Genomic DNA, 15,226 nt, shown 5'->3' on the forward strand with positions numbered 1-15,226 from the left:
AGATGACTCATAGACCCCCAGTACTGAGCTTTGTTTCTGAAAGTCAGATAACACCCTGCACTGCTAAAGCAATGGATAAACATTCTGTCTGTTTTCTTGCTTAACTCAAAGTAAGTGTAAATTCTTTTCAAATAATCTTAATTAAAATATATATATATTCTTCCTATTTTGGAAGTTTCACAAAATTTATCTTTAGCCTGTCAGTGTCATACAAGCAGTTTTCAACTCAGGCTTAAAAAGAAAAACTGCTACCGTCTCTGGACAAGTTTTTAACAATTATTTTTATTTACAGAACAGTAAAATGCTATACTTCCTTTCCCACTGTTATCATCCTTCCATAATTTTTCCTGAAATGTGTTTTCATGTTTAGAAAGGATTAGGTCTTTTTCTACAGCCACAATAAACAGGTTCATAAAGTGCTGTTTTGTGAAGCAACAGGCGAGAATAATTCTCAACGTTTGCATTATTTTAATAAGAATACAACTTGTATTTAATACCAATATTCCTCTACTATTAACTACACTTTGTTCTTACACACAGCACTCCACTACGGGGATATTTATTTTGTGTTTTTGATTTTAATTAAGAGCTTTGCAAGGTTAGAGAACAGTTGTGTGTAATGCGATACAAACATTTCAATATATCCATTTTTAGAAAGCGTTTGGTAAGTGATTTGTATGCTAGAGTTTTGTTCCAAGTAGCAGTTTTGCCTTAAGGTAGCCATAGCAGAATAGAAAGGAAAAAAAAAAATCTTCTTCTTCCTCTCTTCCTTTTTTGATTTGTTAGATAGCTTAACCTTAATGAGCATAATCTCTGTTTCTTCATTGCACTTTGTAAGGAAACACAGAGAGTAGATAGGAAGGAAACACTGGTAGCCAGAAGATGCTCTTGCAAAACCCTATCCTGTGATTACTTGACCAAGTCATTGGCTACTTATCTGTGTAGAGTCTTCCAAATAGCTGTGTGTTCATTTAATAGTAGTTTACAAGTCATGAATATGCTCAAATTTCATATGAGAACAATAAATCTTTTGACACCATACAATGCAACAAGGTCAAGACTTATACGATATTATCTGTTTTTCTTCTATGCTCAGAGACCCCCTACACAGTGATAATCTACAGGTTTACTCTAACTTTAACAGAGATAGTAGAGATTCACCCTAACACTTGGACTTCTAAAGATATTAGAGGAGTCTTTGGCTGAGAGACAAAACATGGTAATTGTTAAAACAAGAGCAAAGTGATGAGGGAAAAGAACAGGATTAAACAGCCTGTTTTCTTTATGACAACGAAAATAGGTAGATGCCTCATTGTAACATTCTGGGCTTAATGTTCTTTAATGAAACATATTTGTGATGTGAATATCAAGATAAGGAAGTCTTGCCTGTATTTTGGTTAGTCACAATCAAAAGTTTATAAGCAACCTCAGATGGACCTAACCCAGCCAGGGAAGTGAACACTCAAGTTAAATAATATTCATTAACATTAAATCCAAAGGGATGCCCACTGAAAGGAAAATAATGCTGACGCTTTATACGAATTTAAATTAACTGTATCAACCTAAAAAAAAAGCAATCTGCATAGCCGTGAGGATGTTTCCGTGAAGGGCTAACGTGCACCACCAGGAATTCTAAGAAGACAGCAAATTGTTAGGATGAAATGCATCCATGATGAAGACAGGGAGGAAACTGCATGATTTATATAAATCGGTGGCGCAGTCTCACCTGGAATATTACATTCAGCACAAGCCATCACAAGTTCAAAAGGCTACTGCAGAAGCAGATAGAGTTCAGGAGAGGGTAACAGAGATGATTACAGAGTCACCTAGAAAGACTGAGATTGCTTGCCGTAAAAAGTAGCTGTAAAAGGGAATGCATAAAAACAGCTGTGCAGAAGAGGGAAATTAAAAGTTCTCTGCCTAATAACTTAGGAAGCCTTTTTGGTGACAGCAGACTAGATCCTGAAATTAAAAGTAGGAAATTTAAAACTGATCAAAAAGAAATGCTCTAACTAACAAGAGAAGAACATGAAACATAATTTTCCTTCCAATACGGGTTTGAAGACAAAACATTAGCCAGATTCATTAAAAGGATGAATTGGTATATGAATCACACCAACAACTATAATTAAAATGGCTAATGGTAACAATCCCTAAGCATCAGAGTATAAGGCATCTCCAGATACTCAAATCCAGGAAAAGGGAATGTACAACGCAGACTATACTACATTTACTCTAAGGCTCTCTTGAGAGTACAACAAGCTTTATTTTTGCGGCTAAAATAATTAGCTGTTTAATTAACCATAAAATTTAAAAACAAAGGTTTAGATGAACCATCATCTTGACCCACTCCAACATACTCTATTTCTAAGCTATCTTCCTTCAAAATAACTGCAATTAATAAAACCTTTACCAGTAAAATGTGAATATTTATTGCCACACCGAATTGTAAATAAACAACTTGAAAGTGGGACCTTTTAAGCAAGAACTTCAAGCAAATTCTCAGTTTCTGCATACACTGTAAGAAGGCAGAAGAGACATCTCAGTGGAAAAAACAGGAAACAGCACTGCTGCTATTCAGCTTGGAGAGCCACCAGCTTTAATGCATGCCCTGGCAACCTGAGGGACCTATTGATTTGCAGACATTCATTCAAGTGCAGTGAAAGCCATAATTAGATATATGGCTTTGGTAAAACCAATCTGAAACCCATTTGTTTTGGGACTGTCTGCTTAATGAGATAAAACTAGAAATTAAATGGCTGCTGAATGTTCTTCTTCAACACAATAATATAAATATAAATATAAATATAAATATAAATATAAATATAAAGGTGTTAATTTAACTGTCATTATTATTTTTGCATTTTATGTATTTCATTCCTGCAACCAATGTCATGGGCAATTACGACGACAATATTTATGAATGATTCTGTTCTAATAGGCAGACAAGTCCTATCCACTTTCTCCATACATGTGGATACTGAGGTATAAACAGCACAGATCACTTGCTAAAAATGGTAATTGTATCTTGGGAAGCTCAAACAAGCTTCTGTAATCTTAACTTAAGTATAAACCCATCAGTTACTCCCTTTCTTAAATGTTTTGGGGTTTTCTGTTTTAGTTTGGTTTTGACTGATCGTTCATTGTTGTTTTTAACTTTGCCAGTTCTCTGACACTCTCTGCACTCAGGCGGTTTCATCATTTGCAAACACTCTTCCCACCAAGCCGACACGGGGCAGCTGCAGGACAGCATGGAGGCTGGAAGCGTTGGACGCGCCAAAGTTCCATTTTTGGACATAACTATGCCATTCTTTGCGAATAAAAGTCAAAGTCCAGTTAGGCTTTCCAAACTGTTTATAATAATTAAATCTAGTAGGATTATTTATATTTTGTTTCTCAAGCACATTTTTCCACACAGCAGCGAGGAAGCCGTGTCAAAGCACAGCTTTGAAGAATTCCTGCACTGATTTTACTTAGCACAGTTCAGTGCTAGACTGGCCAGATGTTACACAGTGTATCACTCTCGTGCCAAAACACACACAAGCCTGGGATACGCTGTGTCCTTACCTCTCTTCTTTGTCAGCTATTCCATTCTGCCTTTGTTCATTTAGGACTCGGATCTCCCATAAGCCTGGCCTTCCCTGCAGCATGGATTCAGCAACACCTCCATCCCACGCACCCCAGATCAGTTTGAGTGGCCATGTGGCTTCAGGCAGTGCAGAAATGACACATCACAGCGAAACACTGGACTGGCCACAAGCTGGATCCAGAGCCCATCTAGTGGACTTGCTTAGCTCCTTTCCTCAGTCATCCAGTAAGCAAACAAATGCTCTGGGACTTGCAGAGCTAACCATGCATGCTCGTTGCTTTCTCCTCTTCTTTCCATATTAAAAAAAAAAATCAATTTATGCATCACAAAAGTGCATTCACCTATGGGATGAAATGGAGCAGCTGCTTAACAGCGTGCAGTAACAGTCTGTGACAGTAAATGATTACCATATCCATCTGAAATCACAGCGAGTTTTAGGATCATTGACTCTAGCTATCTAAGCCATAATTTGGCCAGGAAAAAAAAAAAAAAAAAAAAAAAGCTTATCAGCTTAAAAAAAAAATCATCATCCCTCCCTGCCCAAAAAAGGGCTTCGTGAATTTGTGATGCTCACGAGTGGTCTGGGCCTCAATTTTCCATATTTCATCCAACATGCAGTGCTTCCTCTGAGTCACCGCTCTTCAATGCTCACCTGCAGGCTACAGACCATCTTTTGCATTACGAAGGGCACGTTCAACATGTTTCTTTGGCCAGCACTATCAATGTAAACAAGCAAGTCGGTGTTGCTTGTTGCTCAGTCATGAAGATTATGCTGCCAGGACACCCACAGAGACACAGCAAGGAGCCAGCAGCAGAGAAGCTACCACCAAGACACACATCTTCATGGCATTCACCCTATAATTAAGCAACAACACTGAAATATTCCTTCCCTTACTTCTCCAGGTCAGGTAATGCATGTGCATCTCAGTCACATGAGGATTTTGTTCAGAGGTGCAGAAGCAGGGATAGGATAGATGTCTTTGACCCAAGCAAGCCATGGAGTGCTCCCTTAACAGGAATCCCTTTCCCTTCCTCCCAAACTCCTGGTGTCATGTCATCTTCTCAACACCAACTTGCTTAAGAAATACAGGCCAGGGACAAACAAACTACTTCTGAAAAGTAATTAGGAAGTCCAAGACTTCACGGTGGGTAAAGGGTCTTTGAATAGTTTGGCACAGTCACAACAAAAAAAAAGGCAAACTGGAAAGCATCCAACATTTGAAGTCAACAGGTTAATTCATCTCTAAACAGAAGGCAAAAGTTGCTATTGATGCTATGGATACAGTTCTACTGGTATTTATATAGACCGAAGTTTTTGTCTGGCAATCAGCGAAATATTTTCTTCTTGCACTATAAAAAAGTATAGACTTTATTCAGTTTGCTTTCTAAGTCCTCTCCAAAAATACCTTGTTAAAATTAATCACAATAGGAAGTACACTGTAGGACTTAAATTTTAGTAACTGACAATAGCTTAATCCAACAACTACAGGTAGATCATTTTACAAGGTCAGACTAACCCAAGTCAAACCATAAATTAACTGAGATAAAAGACATCATGACACTTATGAATAGCTGCTGCCTTTTACACCTGGAAGTTAAAAAGAAAATACTCAGATCTTGCTTCTATGGCTTTTAACTTTAGAGCCCCACTGCCTTTACTTTTATCCTTAAACTTTTGCCAAAAGCATGGATACGATGAAAAAAAATGTTTAAATCAAAAGGTTTCACATGGATAAAGTATATACTACAGATCCCAAAGGCCAATGCAAAATATTCTAAAGAAAATGAACCATGATGCACATAGATCTGAAGAGATCTGCAAGGCAGCCTGACTTGGGGAAAAAGTGACCCAGCACAGAAGGCTCGCAGGGCACTCTCATACCAGCCAGGGTTAAAAGGTGTCCAATATTTATTTCCTGTATTACAGCACCAGACTGATCCCCAACCAACACAAGGCTCTTATGCTGAACGCTGTTATGAACCCGTAATAAAAGGCAGCTCGCATCCTACAGAGTGCTGTGGAAACACATGCACCACATCTGTTTACTTGGTAAGCAGACACAGATTTGCTACAGAAACACACAGTGACCTGTCAAGGGTCTTGCAGCAGTTCAGCAGAGCCACACCGAAAGCCTAGGCCCTGAATTTCAGCCTTTCCTGCAGCAGCTGCTACTCCTATCCCAGCCTGATGGGAAATCAGAAATCTGGGCTGGACAGAATGGATCAGATACCACTGTACAAGCAATAGCAATTTCTGTCTAATTATTCAGCCTACTAGTGCAATAACTCTATAGTGGTGAATATTCCATCTCTTGATATGCATCTTTAATCCTAGTTCTCTCAAAGATGCTTGTAATGAGTAAATCAGAAAAGGAGATACAAACCACCTTAAAGATAAAGAATCTTAAATATAAGGCCTGCTGTTTCCATAAAAAAACAGCAACTTCCTTTCCAGTCTAATTGTTGTAGGTCGAATGAGAGGATAAAACATCTTGTCTTATTGCAACTGCTTTCCATGAATCAGGTTGAAAAGGTAGCATATTCTGCTTTCCCTTTTTTTTTTTTTTTTTCCTTTTTTTCCTTTTTTTTTTTTTTGAATGGAATTCAAATCACTAAGGTTATACAAATAACAGCAGTTGGATACAAACCTTAACACAGTTTGTCATAATAGTACAGTACAGCACTCGCTCATTCATCGTGGGATCTGAGAAATCTAGTGTGCATTACCCAATAATGCAGGTTTGCAGGAGAGCCAATTAAAGTACACAATTTTACCAAGTGAATTTTGTTTACTTATAAAATACGTAACTAACAGGATACAATTAGCTCACACTTAAATCAAGCCTTCGTCTATCAAGATGCAACACGTGCAGAATTTTAACTACTTTCCTTTTACTTTCAATGGAGCTGAACTTGTTTCATACACACATTTCCTGGACAGGTTTCCAGGTGACATACTGCAGCATCACCTCTGACAACCTGTGGGCTATACAAAATGAGAAGTGAAAGCAATATCCTTGTTCAATCAGAATTACAAAAACGTGCAGGACAAGAAGATGTTTTCCTTCAAAGCCACTAACTGAAGATGTTATTACCAACACAAGAAAAGTAGCACTTGAAGATTGAACATGGGCTAAATTTATTCAAGATGTTTTTAGCTCAAGTTCAAGTTGTATTGCAGGAAGGATTAAGGACAAGACTGTCTTTTATACCAGCAAATTGTGGATGAAAATATCGACTTCACAGGCTATTGTCTGGCCAGGACCAAGGCAGGCGACTCAGAAGCTCATGCCCTGCCCTATGACTTCGAGCAAGGGAGTTGGTGAATTTTATGCATCTCCCATGAGCTAACGCCAATGGATGGCATCTCTTTCACAGGTGCTGGCACCTGGGCCTACACACTCACCCTGGAAAGCAGCTCAGGTGTCAGGCCAGGCACTGCCAGGCTAAGACCACAGGCAGTGGGCATCAACCTGCATCCATCCCCAGCCTCAGGAAGAAAAATGGCATTGCATCCTGCCAGAGCTTACTCAGTAGGACAGAGTTATAGATCGCCTCAGATTTCATTCAGCTGCAGTTATTCATCAAACCCAGCACAATTTCTCCAAAGACACAGGGCTTGGTCTAATTAAGAAGTATTCTCAATTTAGTAGTTCACTGAACACTGACTGTGAAACAAATTATTATGCAAATAAACAAAAAAGAGACACTGAGATTCCCTGTCAGTTACTGTGGTCACTGTCGCTAAGCTATTTTATTCATTACTCAACATTTCATGTGTCATCAGTCACAGACCTGACAAGTTAAAGGATACTGTGAAAGACAATTATCTTAATCAAATACATTTAGCAGGAATATATAATAAGCCTGATTACAATGGGAAAAATTCAAGACTACTTACCAAGACTATTTTTAGTCACATAATAACTGCCAAGATGATCAGTGTATTAAGTTACTGAGTAAAAGCACTGTGGCAGGCTTTAAAGCAAAATGTCACCAATATCAATCAGCCTGCTTTGATAGCAGCGCTGCCAATAAAACTTCCAATCCACTGGAACAGTCCAGTATTTTGTGCACAGATTTCAGTTAGAACAGTGGCCACATACCAGAGCCCATATGTTTTTAAGGCAGGAAAGTCTACAGTGGATAGATATCTATAGTATGTATAAGCATAGACATCAGACTAGTTGTCCTTCACATCACGTTTCTGCTCTTCTCATCAACAACAACAGTCAAAGGAGCAGAATAGGCCAATGAAATGAGTTGATGACACAAGATTGGAGACACTGGCAAAACAAAGGTAAACATAATGACATATGGGAAAATTAGTTGACTCTCAGAACTGGAATATTAGGAAAAGGATGTAGTTCAATAGCATGAAATACAAGGTCATTGCACTTAGGCACTAACGAGATGAGGAAGTACAAAGAATAGGGACTGCTAAAAATGTCAGAAGATGCGGGGAGGCAATTGAGGATAAAACAAACCTGCATGTTTAGGGCAATCAAAAGGTAACTATGAACCACCAATTTCTAATGTCCCGGCAAAATGTTATCTGCAATACTACAGCTTCCCCAATCACAGGAATTGCATGAACTCACTGAAGGAAAGTAACCTGAATGATGTAAGCCACTGAAAGCCTTGTAGGAGAGGTGACTAAAAGTTTACCAAAATGTAGGTAAGAGCGCATAGGCTGACAGCGCTTCCTTTAATTTAAATAGATTGCATACAACTTCTTTTTCCTCTGCCAAATAATAGCTTTTTTTCCAACACCATGGCAGCCACCAATGCCAAAATTAGTTTTCTCTAATACTGTACAATCTTCCAACTATTTTCAGCCCAGGGACTTTATGTCTCATGTAGATTCTGTAGGTTCAATACATCTCTCTTCCATGAACTTCTCTAGTCTCCCGCTGAACTCATGTAAACTTTCAGCACCTATGATTCTCATCCAGCTCCTTCAGTTCAGGTTTACTCTTTGGTTTGGTTCACTCCTTTGGTGCATGCTTTTCAACCTGCAACCCACGGCCAGAAATAAGTTTACATTCCAACACCCACATGTGGCCAAGCTGTCACCCAAAACACAAGTAAGGTTCCCTCTGTGCAAAGAGAGCCTGAGCACACTTGTCTGGCTGAAGACATCTAGAAACAGCACGAGAAGCCTTTGTTGGATCTAAGAAAACAAAATCTTTATGGTGTCTCTTTTACTTCGAGCAAGTCAAACAGCATGGCAAAGGCTTGTACAGGCCAGCAGGGTATTTCACAAGATCAGAGCAATGGGGTTTGACACCACCGTGTACAAAAGGCACGGCAGCTACACCACTGCCTGACGAACAGCAGCATCCAGGCTCACACAAAGCTTCTATGCAAATGTGATCCTAGAAAGCAGAAGAGGTTATTAAAAATGTGTGTGTGTGTGTGAGTGAGAGAGAGAAAGAGAGAAAGGTAGTTCCTCCTCTGGTTCCCAGGAGCTTCTTCCTTTTGCTTAGGAACATAAGCAAAATCAGCTCTATCAGGAGAAAAGGGCTATCTGTGAGACGCAGTGACTGCGGTACTGATGTGTCGGCAGGACCTCCATGCTTCCAGGGGCACGGACTTTGCTGTTGTAAACACACAAAAACTGAATTATATTCTGTTACTTATTGAAGAAAAGAAAAAAATAAAGAAAAAAAAAAAGGAGGAGAGAAAGACATCCAGGAGGAGGAGGAGAGCAAAAGCAGTTTATAAATTCAACAGCCATGCCCATTACATGTACTTCCAGGGCATACCTCAAAGAGGCAAACTGGAAACCACAAGGATCCTGCTTTCCAAAGGATTTCGGAAAAACACACAGACACAACAGAGGGGAACAGATGCACCAGGCCCAGGGAGCCAGATCACTTCTCTACCTCTGCACAAGCTCTGGTTTGTGGGACTACCTTGAACCCTTGTTAAAAGGAATAAAACCAACACAACAAAAGATGAGTCTTCTGCATTAGGAAAGCAGCCGCATCAAGCAGAGGAAGAGCAGGGAAACCTGTCCCTGCCAGCGCAGCATAACTCCCTGAGCAGGCCCAGACACCTGTGACAGACCTGCCCTTACACCGACGTTAGGAAACTCCACTGTTGGGGACGAGGCCAACATCAGGTTCAAAGTTCGGGAGCTTTAAAAAAATTCCCTGGTGAGGGAATTAGAGGTTAGTTTTATCTAAATGACTGAACAGCAGAATGTGCTGGTGTTTAACAACAGGCAAATGGGTCTATGGACCCATAGATGGGTTATTGCAGTTATTCTGCAAGACTTTTTTTCCACCTCTAAGTTCCTTGACTGTATTAAAATCACTTGTATCCTGATACAGAAGGCCACAGACGCCCACTTGTAATCCAGTTTCTGCATTCACAGAACTGAGAGGAAAATGCATGTTTTGTTTCACCATTTAATTTTAGTCTACATTCTTCAATCACTCCCATCTCTAGTCACAAATTCTCTAATATTCTAGTGCTAAGGACCACAAAGGACTGGCAGGCCGAAGCAGATTTAAAAAATTTATTCCACCGCATGCTGCTTTGCAAAATTTATTCCATTCTTTGTGCACTACCCTCTCCCACACAATGCTTTTCTCCCCCACTATGGAAAATATTCTAACAGCATGCACTGAAGTGTATCTTTAAAATAATTATAGCACCCTTAACACTTCCATTATGTTTTATTATGCACAGTCTCCAAGCATGCATGCATGCATGCATATTACCCCTATTTTATAGATGAGGAAGCAAATTGCAGGCAGTCCCTCCGTAAGTCAGAGAGGCAGAACCCCTGTTCAGAGGTCATAATATTTTTTCTAGGAAATTAAATAAACCAGAATTTCAGTTGGTCAGCATTTGGTTCAAAATAGCTCACCTATGTGAGCAACATTCTTGATGGATCCAGCTGGACAAATAACAGACTCAGCTTGGTGTTTGAACAAACAAAAAAGCACAAAGAAAAAGTCACCGGAGACTTAAGATCGCTCTTAAATTTAAAGAGGAAGGGAGAGATTTCATAAGCAAACAAAAGAACCTGCAAAAATTAACTTTGGATTAACCTGCAGTATTATCTTGAGGTGAAAATACAATGCTTTGTTTCATTTCTGTGCTACTCAACCTTTTGTCCAAGTTTCTCTTAGGCATTTTTTATTTTGAGATTTATGCTTAAATTGGAGAATATGAAATAATTGATCAATTCTGTTATTCTAGCAGACACAGTTAGACAGTGCCTGGCCACCAGGGCCGGGGAGCTCCTGCTGGAGCCGTGCAGCATCCATGCACAACCTTCAGACCACACAACCTGTGCACAACCCTCGCCACAGACCTGAAAGCTACTGCACCCACTTAGGACAGACCTACAAACTGAGCATCTAACTCTCCAGCCTTCTTTCTGCCAGTAGGGACAGCCAGACAAAAGCTTTATCACAGGTCTATCACGGGGTACTGCAAGGCAAAAACACTAATGACACCACCACTAAATTTGCACATGGGCATTGGCCCATGGAGAATCTCACCTGGGACAGCACCCAGTGACATGGCCCAAGGCTTCAGTCAGCGCTCCTGCAAAACGTGCCGAGATCCACTCAGGCTTCTCGCTGGGCTGTCAACTCACCCACCTCAAATATGAAAGGAGCAAACGTTCAGGTTGCTCATCTGATCAAATACTGCATTAGCTGCAAGCATAAACGTAAACATCCTCCACACGGCATCTCCCTCAAGCATCTTGGACTGGTTATGTCCGATGCGGTACCTTAGTGGGTCCACAGATGGGAACAGCTCCCAGCAGCGATCCTGCACTACTTCTTACCTCCTCACTAGACACTTTTATTGAACTTTTCTGGTGGAATGATTTAAAAGTGGGATGAATTAACCTACAAAAAGTACTCCAAAAAGGTCTTATCTTCCCTGGAAGCTCTCTCAAACATTGTTAGAACAGAACCAGACTCAACTGTTTGAAATTTACTGAAACTCCTTAGCTTCAGTTTTTGGAATGAAATCAAGCAAATCAAGTTCAGGCCACTTCATATCATATGGACACTCAAGAAGTGAATTAAAATGTACACCAACCAGGATATTAAAAATATATATATGTATCTCCAGATAGACAAGTCTTTATCCTGAGGGTAAAACTCATAAAAGGTAGCTCCTTATGCTAGCATACTACTCTGCTTCAAGATATTATGCAGCAATAGCTATTCTGCTTTAAATTTACACACCACCTCCATCCTATTTAAGTTCCTGGCATATTATTTTTTTAGACTAAAACATTCACACAGGAAGTTTTAAATTCACACCTAGGCACATTTTGTAGGAACTTCCCCTGCATACAGCACTTGTGTACACAGGTAAACTACTGCAAAGTTGATTCGGTTACAAACATACATCATGCCAACTGCTCCACGCTAACTCCCTACATGGGCATTTATTTATCAGCACACCAACGCCACAGGGCAGATTACTTTATGCCCTTGCTCGATAAACCCAAACCCATCATTTCAGTGCGTTTTCAGACCAGATTTCAATAGCAAGCAAGTTTGGCCTCAGTGGTACCAACATGCCACCCACACCGCGCAGTCACCAGTGGGAGGGTTCGTTGTCCTCCTCACCAGTTTCCAGCTGTTGGGGGTCACGTAGTGCTTAGCTGGGGTCCAACTTCCCACTGCACAGGTCAGGCTGCCCGTGAACCTTTCCAAAAACGAGTGAACTGGAGGGAAATGCTGTTGGGCACCTGCCCGCTGCCCATGTGCGCGCGGGGCCGCCCATGGCTGGGCGCACGTGCGGGCTCACGGGTGCAGGGCTCACGGGTGCAGTGGGCGCCAAGGCGCGGGGCCGCTCGCCACTTGGCGCACCTGTGCGAGGGCACCTGGGCAGCCGCCCCGCGCAGACAGCAAAACGCGGGAGGAGGAACCCGGGCAAAGGCAGCGCCGAAGGCCGGGCCAGGGCTTCGGGGGGTCGTTCCTAACCGCCCCCGCAGCGGAGCGCGGTGCTGGGGCCCGTCCCGGCCTCCCCGCGGCGGGTGCGCGCAGGGGAGCGCGGACACTCACCCGTGCGGCGGCGGCGGCGGCGCTGCTCTTCCTCCGCAGCGTGAGCCCGCTCCGCAGCAGCGCCGGCAGCTCCCGCAGCTTCTGCCGCAGCTGCACGGGCGGCGGCTCGTGGGCTCCGCCGGCGGGGCGCCAGCTCCGCGCCAGCTCCGCGCCCTCGCACGGCGGCGGCGGCGGCGGCGGCATCTTGACGGAGCCCAGGGCCATGCCGCATCCCCGCCCGCCGCACGCACCGCGCCGCCCGCCGCCCCCCGCGCCGCCCGGCCCCGCCGCCCGCGCTCGCGCACCTTGCGCGCGGGCACGAGGCGCCCCGCGGGCGGCGGCGCAGGGAGCCCCCGGGCTCCCTCCCGCTCCGCCCGGCCCGGCCCGCCCGGCGCCGCTGGTGCAGGGCAGGTAGCGAGGAGGGCGGGGAGGGCGCGCGCGGGAAGAGGCAGAAAGTCCTGTTAACTCCTCAGCTCCCGCCCGCCCTCCCGCGCCCGCGGACACGCGTGGGGATGGGCCGGCCGGAGCCCCCTCAGCACAGCCCGGCCTGCAAGAGCTGCCCACCTGTGCCCCCACCCCCCGCAGTATCCCCACCTTTCCTGGCAATCCTGCCCTGGGACGGAGCCACCGTCCCCTCTTCCAGCATCTGCCTCTGGAAAGTAAGGTGGAAGGAGACCCAAATGCTTCACAGCACTGTAACGGGTTTCACTCTTTCACTCTCCCAGTATCCATGATAAATGCTTGTCTTCAGCCTGGAGGAGCAATGGCTTTTGAGGGGACTCAGCAGCAGCCCCCCAGGACCTGCAAGGAGACTATGGAAAAGATACCTTTGCTGTGGTGCTTGGCAAGAGGCAATGAGTATAACCTGAGAGGTTCACACCGGGTATAAGCAAAAATCTCTCACTGAGGGGTCCGGCGAGTGGTGGGACAGGCTTCCTGGAGGGCTAGGTAGGCAGTCTCCAGCATTCCTGGAGGATACCAAGACCGAGCTGGATAAAGGCCTGAGCAATGTGTTCTCATCTCATAGTCGATCCTGCTTGGAGCACAACATTGGGCTAGAGACCTTCTGTGGTTGTTTCCAGATGAGTTAGCCTATCATCCCTGCATCTTATTTATGGCCTTCGGAGGTGCAGTTCTTCCCTCCTCACTTCACAATGGGGTCCTGGCTCAGGAAGGTGTTTTGTTCTTTATCACAACTAATACCACAGAAACTGAGTTATTCCTCACAGCTGAATGACTCCCTTATATTCTTTCAGGTGATCACTGGAAGAGCTGAGAAGGTACCTGTAGATGCCAGGGACCCATTCTTTCATTTTTTTGTATAACAAGGAAAGTATCCCTCTGCTCAAGGCACTAGGCAAAGATTCAGTATCTTTAATTATATGGACTTTATTTGATCTCTGCGAGCATCACTTTCTTACCTCTGTGATATAGGTGTTGCTTCCCTTCAACCAGACTATCCTTCGCAATTTAAATCAGAGAACTGACAGCACGGTGTGGCTTTCCTTACATATATCTTCTGCCTCAGAGCTACAAATAAGGCTGACCTGCTCTTCCAGATTGAATGCACCAGTGCCTGAATCTCCATAAGTGTCTTTATAGTCAAGCCAGTCTCACAGACACATTGTAGAAAGCAGTCCCTCTGTCCCTAGCTCTAGTCTCTCTAGTTTCAGGGTATTGACCCTAGTACTCATCAATATCCACAGTGAGTTAGTTTATTCACTAAGCTAACCCTGTAAAGAAAAGGGACCTTTTCAGCATCAGCGTTAGATTAGGTTATCTGTCAAATGAATGAAGTAGTTGTAACCTGACCTTTTGGCTACACTGACCTCACAGGAGGCAGCTGCTAAAATCCTTCCCATAACCAATAGATGTGTACTCACTTTCCATCTCTTATTGGGATCTAGTGACCATCTGACCTGATGGACAATCTGATGAAAAAAGAACTCCACAAAAAAAAATGTGATTTCTACTGCCCACAGAGGTTATTTGGTCCACCTCATGACCCCACAGTTGCAAGATCTAGGGAGGCAGAATCTAGACAGTGAGAGAAAGCAGAACCACTATATCATTAGATCAACTTGACTGGCACCAACAATCACAGGACATAACATGAACCAAATCAGAGAACTAATCCAGCTGAAATTAAACCACAAAAGAAAAAAAAAAAAAATCTGTGTTAGCTGACTGAAATGCGGGATCACATGAGACATATTTGTTGAGACACAAAAGATAGAAAAGGGACAGTGGCCGCCATAAGTTAGATCAAAAGCGTACTGCAGGCTCCTCAACCACCAAAGTGCCCAGAGGATCCGTGAGCCCCTATTTGCAACATAACTCGAGCTCCACTTCCAAAAGCTAGTGGAATTACACCAAAAACACCAAGGCTGTACTGCATAATCAGATACAAGGAACACAAAGTATATTGGTTTCTCTGCGCAATGCTTTGTGTCCCAAATATTTCTATTATTTCTTTTGATTTGTGCCTCCAAGTGCCCCACAATGTGTTTTTGACAGCTGTGTTGCCTGGCAGCCACTTTGTCACAGCTCAAGATGCAATTATGAAGGAGATGTATCTGCACTACCCGAAAGGATAATGGATCTTTAG

The 15,226-nt window shown here is 43.1% G+C and overlaps 1 protein-coding gene across 1 annotated transcript in view; it reads right to left on the reverse strand.

The window, feature by feature from the left end:
• Positions 1–12,843, reverse strand: part of RAPGEF5 (Rap guanine nucleotide exchange factor 5) — a 152,671-nt gene extending 139,828 nt beyond the window's left edge. The window contains exon 1 of the mRNA XM_088519690.1: positions 12,640–12,843. Within this exon, the coding sequence (XP_088375816.1) occupies positions 12,640–12,843 (204 nt within the window). The remainder of the gene's footprint in view (positions 1–12,639) is intronic.
• Between the last annotated feature and the right edge of the window lie 2,383 nt (positions 12,844–15,226).

Source organism: Tinamus guttatus, unplaced genomic scaffold (genome assembly GCF_059628265.1).
Source record: "Tinamus guttatus ecotype Peru unplaced genomic scaffold, ASM5962826v1 Tinamus_guttatus_pri_ptg000067l, whole genome shotgun sequence".
Taxonomy (NCBI): Eukaryota; Metazoa; Chordata; class Aves; order Tinamiformes; family Tinamidae; genus Tinamus; species Tinamus guttatus.